Source organism: Stigmatopora argus, chromosome 11, assembly GCF_051989625.1.
Source record: "Stigmatopora argus isolate UIUO_Sarg chromosome 11, RoL_Sarg_1.0, whole genome shotgun sequence".
Taxonomy (NCBI): domain Eukaryota; kingdom Metazoa; phylum Chordata; class Actinopteri; order Syngnathiformes; family Syngnathidae; genus Stigmatopora; species Stigmatopora argus.
This window is the reverse complement of record NC_135397.1, coordinates 15486468-15508232: the sequence shown is the minus strand read 5'-3', so window position 1 is coordinate 15508232 and position 21765 is coordinate 15486468. Positions and strand designations below refer to the sequence as shown.

General features: G+C 39.6%; 1 protein-coding gene across 1 annotated transcript; it reads right to left on the bottom strand.

Moving 5' to 3' along the window:
• Positions 1–1849: 1849 nt before the first annotated feature.
• vax1 (ventral anterior homeobox 1) lies at positions 1850–20665 on the bottom strand. Its single transcript, XM_077613463.1, has 4 exons — positions 20650–20665; positions 14599–14845; positions 13133–13320; positions 1850–3333 (listed from the first exon to the last, which is right to left on the bottom strand). Exons 2-4 carry the CDS (start codon positions 14810–14812, stop codon positions 2803–2805), a joined length of 933 nt encoding a protein of 310 aa, XP_077469589.1. The 5' UTR covers positions 14813–14845; positions 20650–20665; the 3' UTR covers positions 1850–2802.
• Between the last annotated feature and the right edge of the window lie 1100 nt (positions 20666–21765).

Below are 21765 nucleotides of genomic sequence, written 5' to 3'. Positions count from 1 at the left end.
ATAATTCTAGTGTTGTTAAATCCCAGGTTAAATAAAGCTGTGTCTACTGAAATTTGTTTATATCAGTATATTTTCCACAAAGAAAATTTGTGTAAATAAAAATGGGATTTAATTTCTTCAAAAGTTATAATTTGCAATTAAAAATTGCATTACGCTCTACTCTCACAAAATTTCTTCTTATGGGTAAACATTGTGAGGACTATCTATGTGATGTAAAATTATGCTTATTAATGGCTTGAATGCTTGGAACTTATTGACCATTTTGTATGATTTAGGAGGACTAACCAATTGCATGTTGGGCCACGTTTATGGTGGTTTACTCAACAACCATCCTGACATTTCAGGGAGAAATCAGACATTCCCCTCACACATAAAGGGGATTAAATATAGAGAAAGGTGTTTCCAAAACTGTACTCTCTTTCGAGACCTTATTCTCAAGAACCACAATGCCTTCATCATGATGTATACACACATTTCTTATATACACAAGGAAATATACATTCGATCTGTTGTCATTCATTTTTCATCTTCCGTACACCGCATCCTCCTAAGGGTGCTGGAGCCTATCCCAGCTGACTTCGGGTGAAAGGCAGACTACAGCCTACAATAGTCCCGTCAGCCGTAGGGCACACAGAGAGACAGACAGACAACCATTCACATTTACAATCATTCCTCCACTGAGCGGGAATCAATCCCACGCTTGCGCGCACCACACCATCAGGTGGTGCGAATATACATGTATTAATTTATTGGAACTTACTTGATGAGGATTAAAGATGGCCCAGATCGGAAATTGGGCCCGACCACATCATTTTTAGAGGAGCAGAATTGGGTAAAAAAAGATTGGTTTTTCGAAAACAACAATTAACAAAAATAAAATGCTATTGCTATTACAAAAAAAGCGACATATAATAGTATAATATTATATAAATATGTTTATGATACTGAAACAAACTTTGTAGAACAAAGCGAACATTTTGATTTATTGCATTGGACTATTTTTTTTAGATACATTTATTCATGAGTAGCAAATATTTCAATGTTGTCATTTCTTTGCAACCGTATTTTGTAATTATTCCACTCACTTGCAAAAACAATTTTAACCCTTTTATTTGGTTTTTAATGTTTGATGGCATTGTTGAAAAGGGGAGGGGCGGAGACATTTGGATGTGCTTTTTTCCCCTTCTTAATACATTTCCGAGGTATTGGATCGAGACTCAGTATCGGCAGAACCACAAAAGGAGGTGACTCAGACTTGACTCGCATGAAAAATATTACAATTGAATTGATTGTTAAAGAAATATCACTTTGCTTTTTATAGGCCTTATCATTGTCTTCATGCCATAAAAGTAAATACTTTATTACGTATACAATAAAAAAAACAGTTGAACTGTATTCTTAATGAAATGTCATTATTTAGATTAACTTCATCAATCGCCGATTTATTTTAATAGAAGCAGTTCTTTACGATGATCGTCATTGGTGCTAACTTTGTGTATATTGAAACACTGAAGAAAAATCAGTATCATAGTTCTGAAACCACTGTGTATTGTATAACAGTCATGGAATTCTTCATTTAACTTGATTCATAAGAAGATGAATTATAGAAAAATGGCAAAGCATGTAGCCGTACAGGTTATATATATATATATATATATATATATATATATATATATATATATATATATATATATATATATATATATATGTATATATGTATATATGTGTGTATATATATATGTGTATATATATGTATATATATATATATATATATATATATATATATATATTTATATATATATATATATATATATATATATATATATATATATATATAACCTGTACACACACATTTGGAACACACATTTTACAAATCTCACAATACAGCACCAAATAGTTTTTAACTGATTACTTAATCCATTCAGTACATTCTTTCAATCATGATTGACTTACTATACCAATAATGTAACAGTTAGAAAATTGAATAATTTACAATAAAATAACAATTTTAAAACTACATATCTCTTTTCCAGTACTTTTTTAGTACAATCATTTCACCCTTTCTCCAGGTGTGTCAGCCTAATAGCCACTGGTTTCACAAAGGAGCTAAATAGGAATCTTCAAGGTTACTAACCCATTCCCCATTTTGGTGAATATCACACAGCGAGCAGCACACTGATGGTGAAAAGCAAAGCTTTTCTTAAAGACTATACTACAAATTCACAATGGTACTGAAATCACAGACAAGAAAAATTATCAAAAGTAAAGGTTAAATACTGAGACTTGAGGACAAAAACAGCAAAGACACGGTAAAAAAAATATTCCAGTCTTCAATTACCCATTCTAAGGACAATAAGCGATTCTTCTGAATGACAATTACATCTCTTGAATATTTTTGTTCAAGACAATTTACTTACAAATGAAATTACAAGACAGCTTTAAAACCAGGTGAATGTTATTTGCTTCATCTTACATATTGCTATACAAAGCAGCGTCTCTCTCTACAGCTACTCAAGTATACTGTCTTGTTTGACTGACCCAATACAATTCAATCATATTACACTGCTAAGAATGTCTTTTATGCCAGTTGCAACCTTATGCCGGTTCCTTTGTTTTTTAATGAAGGTTTTGTTATACTCCCTTTACAAATTGTCTTTGCATGTGTTTTTTGCATCTATAATACCACAGAACATAGTGACAAGACATATGACACATTGACTAAAACAAAGACAAGTTAAGCTGAATAACAACCAAACATTTTCAGAAGAACAAGCAAGCATACTTCCACATTAAAGCATAGCTTCATTCCATAATCTTCTTGTCCATGGATTCTTTGCCATTGGTTCGCGAGTATGGCTCAAAAGCAGAAGAGCTCAGATAGCGGGCGGAGAGTTCTTGCAAATTGCCGGCTAATGAACTGGCCATGGTCAGCGGGTTCGATGACATCCGGCTGGCGACATCGCTAAGTAAGGAGGGCATGGGGAAGTTAAATAAGCTGTGAGCTGCTGCAGAGCTTTGTAGGCCTGGCACCGTCCCAGAGCTGGTAACGGCAGGCAAAGTCGGGCTGCTGCCAGCGGCTCCACTGCTACCTCCGACACCACCACTATTGTTGCTCATACCGACGGAGGGAGAGCGAAGGGCTGAGCCCAAAGTGCTACTACCGCAGTGTGGCAAGATGCCTGGTAAGCCTGAGGGTGTGAGCAGACGACCCTGCTCTAGCAGTCTGAGGACACTGCAGGTTGCTGTAGTCTCCGAAACCACTGAGCGGAGTTCTGTATCTTTCCCTTGATCTTTTTTTTGTTTTGTGCGCCGGTTCTGAAACCAAACCTTGACCTGTGAAACAAAGAAAGAGAAATATTTTATATTCATTTATTTTTTCAAATACGCAAATGAAAACATTATAGACCACCAACTCTTATCAAACTAAGCTCCACCTCAAAAATAATTTACTTCCCAAATGATACTACATACTGATTATTATTAAGATACAAGGGCATAGTGGACCCAAGTCAAAACCGAGGCAGATGTATTTTTTCTTAAAGTTGTGACATTACAAAAACATACATTAAGTGACTTGGAAACTACAAATGGTCATTTATGTTGATATTGATATTGAGAAAGGCAAATTTCTCATGTCTCACTAGTAAATCGCCAGAGTAAGTGTATTTGTCATTTCAGTAATACCCATTGTTCCATGCAAAACGTTATTGACTTAACACTGTTTAGTACGAGTCAACACCTTAATAGTTATTTTAATGTTTTAAACATGTATGGTGCTCGAAATCATAGATAAAAGGAGAATCCAAGGTCAGTATGCAATAGTATTTAGCTTTCGGTTAAACAATAGGATGTTGAGAAACAAGGACTTATTAAGGAAATGGGTGCATGATGTAGAGAGAATCGAGAGGGTAAACAGGTTTCAGCTATATATCTCAGATGAATAAAAGAGAAAGACTGCAACAGACTGAGCTGTCTTCAAGTCAGTCAACGCTTATGTGCATATGACTGACGTCACAGTTGCTAGCAAAAGCTAAGCGTTGTCTCTGCACGGATGTCATTCGCTCCTGGGCCCTTGTCACTGAGGAGATTTTTAACCACCTTGGTGACTTCAGCCCCAGAGATCGGAGAGCCACTCACAAAGTCTCTACGCTTTGCTTCCCCAAGTAAAGGCATATTGGTAGTATTGAGGAGGTCTTCAAAGTATTGCCCACTGACTCACACCATCCCGAGACAAGGTCAACAAAGGTCATATCCACTATACAAAGTGTGAAGGTTTTTCTGACATGCCCAGTGGTGGATCATAATTTCCTTGAAGCCATTCGGCAGTTGTTTTCTATGGCCTTGCCGAACTCTTACTATGCTAGGGTTTTTGCCTCAGAGAGCACCAGAGCTGTGTTTTGCTTTTCGAGCTCTCTTTAGTTTGATGAAATCCCATACTGACGGGGTCCACCAGTGATTTCCAGAAGGTCATCCACCTTGGCAAGGGAAGGCATGGAACATGTTCTACACGGACTGTCAGTAATCAAAAACGACAGCTAATCAATAGCAGAATGAAATTATGATCGTAATCGAGACTTGATTAAGTACTGTCACCGAATATGTAAAGTGCCACAAAACTGCCAGATGAATATCATACTAAACTAGAAAATAAATTGACATGAATATGAACTAAAGTAGTTTTCGTCTGCTCCAATATCTTAAATTTAGCGTTTTAGCTACAGTAAGTGTAAGAGTATGCCTACCAGTCACTCTTGTAACTCATTTCATCTCATTTTCTGAACCGCTTTATCCTCATTCGGGTCGCGGGGGTGCTGGAGCCTATCCCAGCTGTCTTCAGGCCAGAGGCAGGAGACACCCTGAATCGGTGGCCAGCCGATTGCAGGGCACAAGGACAAGGACAACCATGCACACTCACACCCATACCTGATGGCAATTTAGAGTGTCCAATCAGCCTACTATGCATGTTAATGGAATGTGGGAGGAAACCGGAGTTCCCGGATGAAACCCACGCAGGCCCAGAGAGAACATGCAAACCACACACAGTTGGACCGAACTGTATTTGAATCCAGGACCCCAGAGCTGTGAAGCTGACGCGCTAACCACTCGCCCCACTGGGCCGCCCACTCTCGTAACTGCTTTGTGAAGTTTTGGACTATACCATTAATAAGTTATAAAACACATGTATCACTTGCAAATGTTTCATTTATCCATTGATTTTCCGTGCCGCTTATCCTCAGAAGGGGGTGCTGGAGCCTATCCTAGTTAACTATGGGCAGCAGGCGGAGGACTCCCTGAATTGGTGGCCAGCCAATCGAAAGGGACAAGGAAACAGACAACAATTCATGCTCACACTATATAAGCAGTTTAGAGTGTTCAACCAGCCTACCAGAAACCCACACAAGCCCAGGAAGAACATGCAAACTCTCCACAGGAAGCTCTGGATCTGGGATCAAACCCTTGATCTCACAAATGTGGGGTTGATGCGATTTAATTAAACCAATGTTAACATCACAATAGGACAACCCAAGGAAATGCAATTTTTAAATAAATGTTAAATGGACTTGTATAACACCATTCTACCTATGTGGGAGTCAAAACGATTTGACACTAATCTATGGTTCACAGCTCTGGGGTCCTGGGTTCAAATCCAGGTCATGTTCATCTGTGTGGAGTTTGCATGTTCCTGCGTGGGTTTCCTCCGGGTACACCGGTTTCCTCCCACATTCCAAAGACATGCCTGGTAGGCTGATTGGACACTCTAAATTGCCCCTAGGTATGGGTGTGAGTGTGCATGGTTGTCCGTCTCCTTGTGCCCTGCGATCGGCTGGCCACCAATTCAGGGTGACAGCTGGGTTTGGCTCCAGCACCCCCCTAATGAGGATAAAGCGGTTCAGAAAATGAGATGAGACTATTTTATGGTAATTTATCTATTAACCACACTATCTGGAGCAATTTGGGGTTCAGTATCCTGCTCAAATATAATTAGACAATGTCACCAGGAAAGGGAATTGTACTCACAACTTCTGGGTTGGGAAACAACTACTCTATCACTGAGCCACTCCACCCAAATAATAGTTTTCCATAACAGGGGTGAGCAGCTGTCTGACCCTATATTAAAAACTACTTGCACCCTGAACCTAAAAGTGAGATGTCCCATCTTTGGCAGCAATAACTGAAATCAAATGTTTGCAATAATTGCTGACAGTCGAGTGATTTTGGACCACTCTCTTTTCAGTATTGTTTCAACACTGCCATACTTGAGATATTTCTACCATGAATTACCCCTTTAGGGTCCTGCCACAGCATTTCAAATTGTGGTAATTCTGGACTTTGACTAAGCCACTCTTAAAGCTTAAATCTGTTTTTAAGGCATTCTGAGATGGACTCAAATAGCTGTGCTAGTGGATCTGGCTTTGTAAGATTTTTCAGATCACTTTTTTTCTCATATCATCTGGAATTTCTTTGGGTTGTGAATTTTTTTTGTTCTTGGGATTTTGTAGCCTACTTCACTTTGGCTAACACAGGGGTTGTGAACAAATTAGTCACAAAGAGCCAACATTTTAAACTGAGAGTCAAAGAGCCACACCACACACTGACCTGCCAAAACAGACAGAAACACACACAAAACACACAATTAAAACCATATTATTCACCGTAACTTTCCTCCCCTCACAAAACAACAATCTAATCTACCTAATTATTTTTCAAATATAAATTATTATTTGTTTTAGATGGGCCCTGATTAATTTGAGTGTGTTTTAAGAAAGAATAAAAATAAGAGAAACATGAAACGAGGAAAAGAGCCACAGTATATTACTAAGTATGATAAGAAGCAAAGAGAATTCATTTTGGCTGGGTGACACATGCGGCTCGAGAGCCTTGTGTTTGCCACCCCTGGTCTAAAAGGCTCTACTTACGTGATTGCTTGATTCATAAACAGTTTTGGCAAAGAGGTTTGGGTGTTGCCATTGAAATTTAATCCAGATGATGAATATTCTTTTTTTGATTCATGCCTTGAATCCAATTCACTGTTCATTATCATTTAACCCACTTTAACCAGCTGAACCTAAGATTAATGGAAACACCTATATTGGATTATAAAGTAGACTTAAATAATTATTTTTTTTGTTGATAGAAATTGACATTGTGCTTTATGTATGAAATCTATTTGTGCTGAATGACCTCAAACCTATTTTGTGGGAATACAACTGTATTATGTTGCTTCAGTAATGTGGTAAAAACACACATTTACCATTCATCCAAATACACCCATACATAAAACTCATCTCATCTCATCTCTTCGTCTTCCGCTTATCCTGTTACATAAGAGTGGCGTCGTAGGAACGTATTCGGACACATGTAGGGAAGCAATCATGGTGACCATGACGTGGAGTGCTCCAACAAAACTGTAATACTTAAGGCAGGAATCCTTAGAAAATAACGAGGACTTAGACATCAAATCACAAAACCAAACCTGACCAAAAACATGGGGAAACGAGGAACATGGAACATGGTATGGTAACTTAGCATGGAGTAAACAAAGTAGCTGATCTGACAAGAAGTCACAAACACAGAGTTTAAATGGACACACAAGGGCAGATTACCAAATTACAAGCAGCTGGTTACAAGAGGAAGGGAAGCTCGCAGGGACAGAAGAGGTAAAAATCAGACACACACACATACACATAACACAAACATCCAAAACCCTAACAAGATGTGACATATTCGAAGTCGGGTCGTGGGGGCAGCAGCTTCAGCAGGGAATTCCAGACTTTCCTCTCCCCATCCACTTCATTCAGCTCTTGCGGGAGGACCGCAAGGCGTTCCGGGGCAAGCCTGTCCAAGGTCTTCCCTGTGGCCTCCTCCCGTTGAGACGTGCCTGGAAAACCTCCCCAGGCTCACCTGGCTCCTCTCGATCCAGAGGAGCAGCGGCTCTACTCCGAGCCCCTCCCAGATGACTGAGCTTCTCACCCTATCTCTAAGGGAGAGTCCAGACATCCTGCGAAGGAAACTCATTTCAGCCGCTTGTATCCGGGATCTCGTCCTTTCGGTCACGACCCCCAGCTTGTGACCATAGCTGAGGGTGGGAATGTAGACCAACCGGTGAATAGAGAGCCTTGCCTTATTGCTCAGCTCCTCCTTCACCACGATGGACCGATGCAGAGGCCGAATCACTACAGGCGCTGCACCGATCCTCCTGTCGATCTCCCGCTCCATTTTTCCCTCACTCGTGAACAAGACCCCAAGATACTTAAACTTCTTCACCTGTGGAAGGACCTTATCCCTGAGGGCATGCAACTTTTCTGACTGAGAACCATGGTCTCAGATTTGAAGGTGCTGATTCTCATCCCGACCCTTTCACACTTAGGTGCAAATCGTCCCAGCGATAATTGGAGCTCACAGACTGATGAAGCCAACAGAACCACATCATCTGCAAAAAGCAGGGATGTAATACTGAGGCCACTAAACCAGACCCCCTCAATGCCACGGCTGCGCCTATATATTCTGACCATAAAAGTTATGAACAGAATCGGTGACATAGGGCAGCCCTGGCGGAGTCCAACACCCACTGGAAACGGATTCGACTTCCAGGTACGCAGACCATACTTTGACACCAGTCATATAGGGACGGACACCGCGTATCAGGGGTTCCGGAACCCTATACTCCCAGAGTACCCCCACAAGACTCCCCAGGGGACACGGTCGAACGCCTTCTCCAAGTCCACAAAGCACATGTACACTGGTTGGGCAAACTTCCATGCCTCCCCGAAGGACCCTGCTGAGGGTGTAGAGCTGATGCACTGTTCCACCGCCAGGATAAAAAACACACTGCTACTCCTCCCTCCTCTCCAGTACTCTCCAAGAACACACCCTCCGGTTCCCCTTTTTAAAAAGTGGAACCACCACCCTGGTCTGCCAATCCAGAGGCACTGTCCCAAATGTCCAAGCGATGCCGCTTGCCCACCCGGTACCCATTAGCTGTCCCCGGAGTCCTGTGGGCCAAAAAGGCCCGATTGTACTCATTTTTCAGCCTGATGGCATCTCTTACTGCTGGTGTCCACCAGTGGATTCTGGGATTCCCGCCATCATAGGCACCAACCACCTTGCAGCTCTAGTCTTACACCTCAGGAATAGAAGCGCGGAACATGGGCAACTCAAACTCAATGTCCCCCGCCTCTTTCCGGACATGTGAGAAGCTCTGTCAGAGGTGGGAATTGAAACTCCTTCTGACAGGGGACTCCACCAGGCATTTCCAGCAGACCCTCACTAAACGTTTGGGTCTCCCGGGCCACACGGACATCCGCCCCACCATCAGAGCCAACTCAGCACCAGGTGATGATCGGTTGACAGCTCCGCCACTCTCTTTACCCGAGTGTCCAAGAAATGCGGCCGCAGGTCCGATGACACGACCACAAAGTCGATCATCGAACTGCGGCCTAGGGTGTCCTGATACCAACTGCACATATGGACCCCCTTATGCTTGAACATGGTGTTCATTATTGTCAGTCCACGATGAGCGCATAAATCTAACAATAGAACACCACTTGGGTTCCGATCAGGGGGGCGTTATTCCCAATCACTCCACTCCAGGTCTCACTGTCATATACCACGTGAGCATTGAAGTCCCCCAGCAGAGCAAGGGAGTCGCCCAAAGGAAAACTCACCAGCACCCCTTCCAAGGACTCCATAAAGGGTGGGTACTCTAAACTGCTGTTTGTTGCATAGGCACAAACAACAGTAAGGTCCCGTCCCCCGACTCAAAGATGGAGGGATGCTACCATCTCGTCTACCAGGGTAAACCCCAACATACAGGTATCGAGCCGGGGGGAAAATAAATATGCCCACACATGTTCGGCGCCTCTCACCGTGAGCGACTCCAGAGTGGAAGAGTGTCCAACCCCCCTTCGATTGCAGTGGTACCAAGCTGTGCATAGAGGAGAGCCCGACTACATCACGCCAAAATTTCTCGACCTAACGCACTAGCTCGGGCTATTATCCAACCAGACAAGAGACATTCCACATCCCAAGAGCCAGTTTCTGCAGCCAGGGATCGGACCGCCAAGGATCCCTCCTTCGGCTTCCGCCCAGCTTTCGACGCACCCGACCTCTTTGGCACCTCTCATAGGTGGTGAGCCCATCTGAGGAGGAACCCATGTCTCTTCTGGCTGTGCACGGCCGGGCCCCATGGGTGTAGGCCCGGCCATCAGATGCTCGTCACCGTGCACCTCCTCCAGGCGTGGCTCCAGAGTGAGGCCCCGGTGACCGGTGTCCGGGCGAGGGAATCCGTTGTTCATTGGTCTTTCTCATCATAAGGGATCTTTTGAGCCATTCTTTGTCTGGTCCCTCACTTGAGACCAGTTTGCCATGGGTGACCCTACTAGAGGCACAAGGCAACCAAGCACCAAGGATCACTGGGACACAAACCCCACCAACACGTTAAGGTGATGACTCATCGGGGGAATAAAACATCAGACAAATATTAAAAATGATAATAATAAGTAAAAATACAAATAAAAGAATATATTTTCAGCCGATCGCAGGGCACAAAGAGACGGACAACCATGCACACACACCCATACCTAATGGAAATTTAGAGTGTCCAATCAGCCTATCAGGCATGTTTTTGGAATGTGGGAGGAAACCGGAGTACCCGGATGAAACCCACGCAGGCCTAGAGAGAACATGCAAACTCCACACAAATGGACATGACCTGGATTTGAACCCAGGACCCCAGAGCTGTGAGGCCGACGCGCTAACCACTCGCTCCAGCGGGCCGCCCATCTTTTATTATCTTTAAGATAATTACTTTGTTAAAAGAAACAGAACAAATGACAACTGTAGTACAATGATCCACGAAATGTACTACTTGATTAAGTGTGCCTCATGTATGTATGAAAATAACCTTGCTCAGTGGTGGTACACATTATAATGGTGAGTCTTTAATTCTGAAAAATACATTTATATTTTCAATTATTATTTATTTATTTATATTTTCAATTATTTATTTATTCATGTATTTATTATTGATTACTTGAAGGAGCTATCAATGACACTGAGTTTGGAGGTTTAAATGTCTTTGGAATATGCTGGATTTAAGTGGTTTATTTTATTTGGGTTAGAGCTAATGATTAAAAAACAAACTTTTAAATAAACTATAAAAATTAATGCTGTTGTTTCTTGATTACCTTGCTGATGTGCGATCCAATCTAAATGAACCCAAGACGTTAGGAGGAAATAAAAATGTCAAATTGCTCATATTTTACTTTTTATCCTTACAAAATAATGTTCAAATTAAATTGGACCATTTGGTGTAAACAAAGTTGGCTTATAAATAGAGAAACCATTGGTCACGTAAAAAAAAATTATGTTTTAGTGTTTTTTGTGGATTACACGTAAAAAAAAGATGAGAATAAAAAGAATTGATTTTTGTCAAAGCATGTAAGTTCAATTTAACCAAATGCGAATTTAATAACACCATTCGTTCCCTGAGAGCTGACACACAAAAAAAATAGTTTAAGTCTTACTCGTTGTTTTTTTGCTTGTAGTGAATGTGAGAAAACACATTAAAGTATATTATTGGAGCATTATGAATCATACAAAGCAAACACATTCAAATATGATAACATCACACTCTAAAGGTACATAAGTACATGTGTCAGATATTTTTAGAATTAATGTTGTAAATACAAGAAATCCCCTCAAAAATTCTTATTTATGACAATGGATTGAAATTGTGTGAAACGGTTGACCTGCAGACCTCTGCAAAAAGACAACCTCAGCCTTGCTCAAAGCTACCATATATTAGCAACAGAGACCGTTATCCAATTCTGAGTCATTGGACAAAAATCAACATAAGCTTTAAATTTGCTAAAGTCAAGGAGCGTCTGGAGTGATTTCTTCCAATCCCAATCTGAATGTGCTACTATTTTGAAATATGGTGTCAAACCCAAGAGTGCAAATGTAGTTCATCTATGGTGCTGACCTCTCCCACATGTAAGTGGAGAATGTCCTCAATATGGTTCATGGTGACTTTTATCACTGCTGCTTCCAGTTGTAATCAAGTTTGCTATATTCATTGTGTAATCTGAAGAGCAGGATATTATTATATGGGCAAATGTTCACTCTAAACTTTATGCACGGCAGGTTTCTATGTCCGAATCTTTGCAGATTTGTACTAATTTAGAATTAAAAATAGAAATACATAGGTATATCGATATTTTGCACAATACTGTGCATCTGCAAAATCCCAGAAAAACAAGATGACATTAATTTTGCTCTATTCAGATTGATCATGAGATGAAATAGAATGCTGAATATGGCAGCCTTCTTAAAAACTGCACAGCGTGCTTGCCAAGGGAGGCTCAACCGTGAGGTTTATCACACTTCGGCATTATCATTGATTTAGAAAAGAAGAGCACTTAGATTTCAGTCAAAAATTCAAAGTTGATTCGCTAAATTCTATTTCCCTAGAATGATGAATTGAAACCAGATAAAACAGTAACTGAAAATATAGAATGAAGACCTGTTAAAATGATAATGGCTTGTAGTTATTTACTGTGCACCGTATTAATGCCCCCACTCTCACCATAAAAGCAAGTTATAAAAGACATAACCACGACAAATGAACAAAATGCAATATATAGCAAAAAATAAATTATTTTAAATATTTATTATTTGCAGGAATATTATCAGAAATATTAAAAATTCTTGCTTTGTAATTTTGTGGTTTTCTGTGGTGCCATTTCTTTCAATTTCCAGACATCAGATGAGACTTAACACACTGAATAAATACAGCGCCAATTGGAGAACTATTGAAAATCCATTGTATTTAGTATTATTGAAATGTGTTGCACCTTGTATTTAAATCACTAAACTGCACACAATGATGAAATGAAACAAAATTCTATCAAGAAATGTCATCACAATTAGTCTAACATTTTATATCCATCTAAACCAAAAAATATAGCTTCACATTTCACTGAATTAATTCGACTTCCCAAAATCATTGACTTAATTTATACTCCAGAAACTGTAACTGGAGCTAACTAAACAATGTTATTTTAAACTGATTAATTGTTTGTTTGTTTGTTTTTTATGTCTGGGGAAAGGCAGAGTAAAAATGAACACCTACCTGAGTTTCAGATAGATTAAGCTGGCGGGCGAGTTCAGTTCGCTCCCTTCCCACAACATACTGACACCTCTGAAACTCCATTTCTAACCTGTAGAGCTGCTCTGCGGTGAATGAGGTGCGGGTTCTTTTGGGCCGGTCCAAATCCAAGCCCTTTGGTAGGATAATCTCTCTGATTGAGCCTTTTGCATCTGAAACAATGATCACAAAGCGGACTAACACATTGATTTGCAGTGTGACACAAAGACAAGCATCATTTCAAGAAATAATATTAGTTTTATAACATAAGTTTATATATATATACACAAGTTTATATTATATATATATATATATATATATATATATATATATATATATATATATATATATATATATATATATATATATATATATATATATATATATATATATATTACAAATGTGCAAATCCTCCTTTATTGAGTGACTAACTGACATCAATCAGATATTGCATAATCTTCAGTAGAAATTGAATTGAGAGTACCATATTAAGTAACATATTTTAGAGACAAAGTCCAAACAAGACAGCTCATTGTTAAACAAATTAGTCGTTTGAACGAGTGACCGATAATTTATTTATAACAACTGAACATCTTTCAAAGATAGTATTGCATTTAATTCCCAACAATTTTTAGATTTGAGGTGCTGTTTATTAAATACAAAAAATGTAAAAAATAAGAACAAACAACAAAGCATGTTAAAAATACAATAGCTGTGTCCCTCGCTGAATTTAGAATATTTTGGTTTTATTTCACTGGCCATTTAAGGAAAGGTGCAGAGAGAATGTATTTGTTTAATCTTCTTCTTTAAACAAATAAAAAAAACATTTTGCGATACAATTATGTAAATAATAAAATATTAAGATTAAGTTCATCCATATTCTAATGCTATTGTACAATATTCATTTTTATTACATTATTTATTATAGGCATTTAATCTTTTAATAACAATAATATCTTCACCAACATTAAGAATAATCCCTAAGTATAAATGTAAATTAATTTATTTATTTATTTAGTTGTAAACAAAATCATTCTTCCATACTGTCTGTCCTAATTTTGGTAAAAATATAGGTATTTAAAACCTGAATAATACTTTAATTTTTTGCACCCCATCCACAAACACACACACACACACACACACACACACACATGCGCACACATGCTCACTCAAAGTTTAAAGCAGCAGTTGTTAGCTAAATAGTTAAAGAACTTACATTAATTTGTACTTTAAAAAAAATGCAAGGAATAACAAAAGCAAATATTTGTTTTAGTTCTGTTTCTGACAGTTCAAATTTAAAAAACAAAACAAATCACAACTATTGCCAAAATAAAATGCCAATGTATCCATTATAGATTTCAGTAACTTTGAAATTTATCATAAAAAAGGAGCATTATTGTCACGTGTCCGGATTACGTTGGATCATCGCTAATTAAGAGCGCCAGATTTACCTCGCACAAGTATTCTCCGACAGTAGTCAGGATCTCCGGCGCTTCCCCTGTTTTTCTCGCAGTTTTCCACTGTCCCAGAGGAGGAAAAAGAGCTCTGTTGCTCCTTCAGAAAGCTTTTAGACAAGGTGCCCTGTGAGTCTTTTCCGTCTTTGCCCTCCTTAAGTCCATTCTTCAGCACCATTCCTTCCGTGTCTTGGTTGTACCTCACGTCCATACTCAATTCTTGGACCTGCAGCGTGTTCACCCCCTTTGTCCCGTGTGAAAAAAGAAAGGGATTTCAAGTGAACACAGCGAAACAGATCATCTAACCAGTTTGGGTTTAGTTACAATACACCACCTTTCAGCAAGGTAACGTCAGCTATCTAATGTTGGAATACTTCTGCCACCAAACTGACGAAACCCAATTATCACTGACCAACTCCCTTGTCCAATGATCTTGGTCGTCTCAGTGAAACTCGATGATAATTCAAAGCCCCCCTTTCCTTGTTACAAAGACATCAGGCTGATAGATAAGATACTCATAATCAGAGCCATGGATTAACTCTCGGTGTTTCATCTGATTGCGGTAATTGTGTTGCCTCCAAATTTGCGTAACCTTGTGAAGACGCTAAATTGTTTAGGAAAATTGACCGGATCTTGATGAATCCTCTCCGTTTGCCTGCTGTCAGTCCGGGCAATCACGAGAAATGATTGGTCTAGCACGCTTCCCTGAGCCTTCATGTGAACATACACAGTCGCAGAGATGTGACTCCTCCAAACCGAGTAAAAGTTCCTGCTTGCTTCATTCTTTCACCTTCAAAATGAAGCAGACTTCTTCTCCTCAGCTTTACTAGGCACAATCTGATTGGTGTCAAGCGTCAGTAAAGTTTGACTCAATTTTTCTTTGGCTGACGTCCTGTAATACTCAGATCTACCGCTATTTTGAGCGGGACTTGCAGAGAATTATCCAGAGGGAAGGAAGTGAGAGAGAAAAGACGATGAGAGAGGAAACATATTTCGGATGAAATCCAAGTTCATTCAAATCATAAAGACAAGTGACGCCGAGATTTCTGTTAGACGCTTTTAGTTGGTATTTTCCCTGTTGCCCATGAAGAACTACCCAGCCTGATTGTAGACATTGCATCTTCCTGAAAGCTGATGACTGAACCCCACAAACTAACTTAAATTCTCTTGATCTTGTCCTACGTATTTCCAAGATGCCAAAAAAGGAACAACACTTGTCATTACCGCTTAGGCTGCCTACACTCTCTCACACATGCATACCACTGGAATGGCCCCTTCCCCTCTTCACTACTCGCCTTCCAGCCCACTAACCACCCACCCAAGCACCAATTCATAGCTATTTTAATTGTCAGTGCAACAATATCTCTGAACACAGCAGTGGCCAGTAATCCAATAAGACCATTGATTAGGCTACAAAGATTCAATTCAATCCAGTGGCCTACTGCAAGGAACATTCTCTGCTCCTTCTTGTCACCTTAGCTGGCCAGAAGCCCCCTTCAAGCTGCTCCCCTCCCTGAGTGCCATTCATTTCTTTATGAGAAACAGAGAGGGAAAGGAGTGAAAGATGGCAATTATCTAATTGGACTATTAACAGACAATTCTGTGAGTGTGCCTGCCCGGCAGCAGTCTCCGGGTGGTTTTAAGGGCTGCATGTTGAAATAACTTTATTCGCTGAATGTTGGGGGGGTTGGGGGGAATTTCTGCCTAGATTGGGGCATGAGCCATTGTTAAGGGAAGGTAAAAAGGAGGCTAAAAAGGCTCCTACTAGGGAAACGAGGCTTCTCAAGCTGCAGAGCACAGCCTCAGCCTGGGAAATAGATTGAGGCTGCAGCATCTTGGCCTCTCAGCGACAACAATGACCAGACTGGTGTGCAACTTTACTTGCCCATCACTTGCCCAGTAGACATTAGGGAGACTATTTACTGGCCTGTGAATATATATCCCAATGATGCTATTCGATCATCAAGCCCTTAGACTGGGAAAGATAGCATACTTCTTCAGTGAAAGCCTTAGTGAAAGGATACAAAGTATATAAGGTACAGAAAAAGCTAAGCATGCTACTTGGAACATATTAAATGTGCTTGCATTAAAGGTCGGTGTAATATAATTTAGTTCAAATAATTAAACAAAGGCTTATAACCAGCTACTGGTGACATGTAAAACTATTGGGGTAGATTCTAAAGTTTTTATCATACTTACCAAAATATATGTGCATTCTGGATTAAGTCAAAGTAACATTTTTGTCGCATCCTACAGCATTTATCCAGACATGACTCCAATTCCAACACAAATATGTGTATTTACAGTTCCACTCATTGATTTACATACTCTGGCACAGTTTGAGAAAATGAGTAACATCGTTCTTGAAACAATTTCGGGTGTAACAAGTATTTTTTTTTAATAATGGGATGCATATGGATTTTGAAGGGACTTCATTTCATAGCAATTAAGGCAGTGTTTCCCAACATTTTTTGGAGCTGCGGCACACCTTTTGCATTGAAAAAAATGTCAAGGTACAGCACGAGCTAAAATTCTTCCAATTTAAATCTGTCCCCTAAATTAACAATGTAAAGCCGTTCTCATCAAAGTTTTATCTACAGGAATCAAATAAATCGCCCAAATTAATCCAAAATGGAATTTATCAAACCAATTTTATATCACCAACGTTGATGTTCCCGATCCTGAACAACTTCTGGTTCAAGAGATGTAAAAATAGCTAATGTAACGCTTTTAATCTCATAATTGTATGACTTTTAGTCCCAATTTTACTGAAATCTCCTAATATTACGTGAAAAGCAATGTTGTGCTCACACCAAAAGTTGATGCCCCAGAAACCAAAAAATGCCTGGTTCACCTATAAAGAAAACAAGAAAATGACTTACATCTCGAAAAATTATGATTTCTTTTACTCTCAATATTACTTACATCTCCTAACATTACACATAGAGCCGTTTTGAGCTCACACAGACTTAACGCTGACAAAAGTTGAAGCCCATGAAGCCAAAAAACTTCTGGTTCACATTACATAACATAAGCAACAAAATGAGTTAAATCTCATTGTATTATGAGTTGAATCTTGTAATAGTACAATCTATCATTTAATGTTCCTTATATTTTATTTTAATCTCGTAATAGTTTAATTTTATTCTCATAATATTAAGATTTTTCTCTCTGAAAATTACAATGTATGACTTCTAATTTCCCGCGGCACACCTGACCATCTCTAACGGCACACTAGTGTGCCGTGGCACAGTGGTTGGGAAACACTGCTCTAATATTGCAGAATTGTAACAGGTCTGCACAGAACAGTGGGCCAAAATTCCCCCAAAGCGTTGTGAAAGACTCATCACAAATTATCGTAAACGCTTGATTTCAGTTATTGTTGCCAAAGGTGGCACAACCCGTTATTAGGTTCAGGGGGCAATCACTTTTTCACAGAGGGCCAGACAAGTTTGTAAAAAAAATTCTGCCTTGGTAAAAACATCATTTACAAACTGCATTTTCTATTTCCTTGGGTTGTCACCGTGTCACCCCAAAATTGGTTTGATGATCTGAAACCTTGGTGTGTGATGAATATGCAAAAAACACAGAAATCAGGAAGGGGGCAAATACTTTTACATGGCACTGTATATGGTTGGTCGACCTTACCGTTCTGAGATGGAGGGTATGATCCCAGGTTCGGCCCTTCCTCTATGAAGTTCGCATGTTCTCCCCAGGCTTGCGTGGGTTTTATCCAGGTACTTTGGTTTCCTCCCACATCACAAAAACATGCAGTGTAGGTTGGTTGAACAGTCTAAATTGCCCTTATGTATGAGTGTAAGCGTATATGGTTATTCGTCTCTTTGTGCCCTGAGATTGGCTGGCCATCAACGCAGGATGTCCCCCTTTGGTGTCCATAGTTTGTTGGGATAGGCTCCAGCATCCCCGTGACCTATGTGCACAATAGCTCAATACCATTGAACATTATTATGTATTCAATATAGAGTGGATTTAAAGTGTGTTCCAAAAGCCTAATATTATACTGCAATTAGTGCAAGTGTGAGAAGTTTTATGGCATCCCAATACATTAAAGTGTCTTTTTTAAATAACGTTTAATTACACGTTTCTCGACACACCATATACATGGGTGAAGAAATGGTACTGCAATCTTTTGGCAAAGAAAGTCGATATCTGAGAGTTTGCTTGGAACATTTCGTGCTAGGCGTTCACATTATTAGATTATTTAGAGAATTATTGCTTAGTTTTGCATTTTTCAAATAATTCAAGTAAAATATAATGATGCTTGAAATAGATACGTATAACCCATTAAAAATGTGTACACCAAGCATCCATTCTTTGACGTGCTTACTTCATTTCTGAATCAGGATTTTAACCTGGAGTATATGGGTACTATTTATACTGCACTGCAACTTTAGAAGTGTTATTCTGTGAACATGTACTACTTGAAATCAGGCATAAAAATTAAACGGCCAAGAAAAAGCTGGTAGTATTAAAGTCTTCAGTAGGAGTAATCTTATAAATGAACAAAAAGAATGCATCGCCAATGGGTTTAAAAGGAAATGGAGTGCTCTCAAATGGTGAACTAAGAAGTAAACTCGTGAAACAAATGGTGCTGTATTCACAAAGCTTTTAGAATTCTTGCTTTTGTTGCGGCCGCACTTTAGTGAACAAGACAACAGACAATCACGATGTAACTGTTGCAGCATTTAAAGAAGTGCTCAAATTACACCTGTGACAATAACTACTGCAAGGTGCCATCTGTGGGACAAAAGAGTGTCACCTAAAACTATTCAGAGAAAGCATACAAGGGGGGGGGGGGGGGGGGGATTGGTTACTGTTCGGGCTTTGTATTCGATTTTACGCTGTACATTCTTGACAAAAGCTGATTAGTACAACAACGATTGAGATCCGTTCAATGGCCTAACTAGATGCAGTAAACATTGGTCAGAGAAATACATATAAGCCGATTGCAAGCCACTTTAGAAAGCGATCTTTGTTGTTTTTGCTTTGGATCAATAAAACTTTGCCCACCATTCCACTTGAAACAAAGTATTATAAAAAAGGGATATTTTAACAGAGAGTGAGGGTTATGTAGAAGTAAAGAATTGGAAACGAGGACATTGAATAAGAACACTCAATTTAACTGTTCACTATAATTCAGTACCAAACAAAATAGAACATTTAGTCCAAAAATTATATTTGAGTTAGATCATAGATAGATTTCATTCCACAATCGTTTTGCTAGCACATGGATGCCGCCTTTATTGGTGTATTTGCAGGACATTGGCTCGCCAGAAATGAAACCAGTGACTTTAATGGGAGTTGTCAGTGGCAACATACTGTAAATTCATTCATTCATCTTCAATACCATCCATCCTTGAAACCGTTGCCAGGATTGCTGGGGCCTAACCCAGCTGTCTTCGGGCGAAAGGCGGACTACACCCTAGACTGGTCGCCAGTCAGCTGTAGGGGACACAGAGAGAAAAACGCCACCGCACCGAAGTCAGGCGAGTGAACCTCTACACCACCAGGCGGCTTCATACTGTAAATATGCAGCCTAAATAAACACACATTGCAACTTAGCATGATTATTAGCTCATCTGTCAAAACCGCTTAGAATTGCAGACACCGCTAATTTGAGGTGCAAAAAAGCTAGTTATGAATGCCACAATTTTTAAACACGGAACTAACAGCATTATGGATTCTTGCACTGCTAAAAAAAAGAAATAAAAATAATTACAAAAAAACAACATTAGAATCAGAGACCGGAATTCAAGCTCCACCACAGCTGAAAACATGCCATTTAGAGGGTTCAAGAACAGCTTGCTCTCTTACTGTGGAAAATAATCAGAACATTTCTAAACATAAAGAAAGCCTGTGAATGTAATCATTCATCTTGAGTTACTATGTTGTCACAGAATTCACAGCTCTCCAAGGCCTGCACTCTCTACAGAAATCTACCTTGTATTACAGAACCTAAAAGGATTTTCCAACAAAGTATTAAGTAGCACTGAGCCTTAATAATGCAACCACAGAGAGCCAACTTACAGTATTCCATTCAAGTTGGTGCTAATAAAAGTTATACTGGTAGCAAATATTTCACCTTTTCTGTGACGTGTTAAAAGTTTTTATGTGTGTGTGTGCGTGTGTGTGTGTGCGTGTGCGTGTGCGTGTGCGTGTGCGTGTGCGCGTGTGCGCGTGTGCGCGTGTGCGTGTGCGCGTGTGCGTGTGTGCGTGTGTGCGTGTCCGTGCGCGTGCGTGTGCGTATGTACGTGGAGGTCTCTGTGCATGTGTCATCTCCAGCTTTATGTCTTCACACTGGTAATAAAAAAGGTCATACAATAAAGACAACCCATGGTACCAGCTTCTGGCTAATCCTGGGCGATATGACAAAAATTGATTCATTCCCTTCATTTGTTCATTTGTTCATTTGTTCATTTGTCCGTTCGTCCGTTCGTTCGTTCGTCCGTCCGTCCGTCCGTCCGTCCGTTCGTCCGTTCGTCCATTAGTCCATTCGTTTGATCGTTCATTCATTCATTCTGAACCGCATTATCCTCACTAGGGTCGCTGAGGGTGCTGGAGCCTATCCCAGCTGACTTTCGGGTACAAGGAGGGGGACATGCTGAATTGGTGGCCAACCGATCGCCCAGGGCATGAGGAGACAGACAACAATTCACGCTCACGCTCATACCTAGGGGCAATTTAGAGTGTCCAACCAACCTACCATGCATGTCTTTGGAATGCGGGAGGAAACCCACACATGCCCGGGGCGAACATGCAAACTCCACACATGTGGACTTGATGATCACAGTGAAATTCAAAAGTTTTTGATATATATATATATATATATATATATATATATATATATATATATATATATATATATATATATATATATATATATATATATATATATATATATATATATATATATATATATATATATATATATATATATATATATATATATATATATATATCGGCGGGGGCGACCCAGTGGATGATATATATATATATATAAAAACATTTGAATTTCACTGTGATCAGCTTTCTTATTGAAATACCAATCAAAATACTGTAAAAAAGGAGTCCTTGGACCAATATTTATTTTTTCCTGTCCAAATATAAAATGTGAATGTGAGTTTAATGAACCAAACTGCATAA

What these genes read in the sequence shown, in the direction of transcription:
- vax1 (XM_077613463.1), bottom strand. Translation starts at nt 14,812, where the DNA reads ATGGACGTGAGGTACAACCAAGACACGGAAGGAATGGTGCTGAAGAAT. An exon ending in TCGGAGAATACTTGTGCGAG is followed by an intron (nt 13,321 to 14,598) that starts GTAAATCTGGCG and finishes TCATTGTTTCAG; the next exon opens with ATGCAAAAGGCTCAATCAGA. An exon ending in TTAATCTATCTGAAACTCAG is followed by an intron (nt 3,334 to 13,132) that starts GTAGGTGTTCAT and finishes TTTGTTTCACAG; the next exon opens with GTCAAGGTTTGGTTTCAGAA.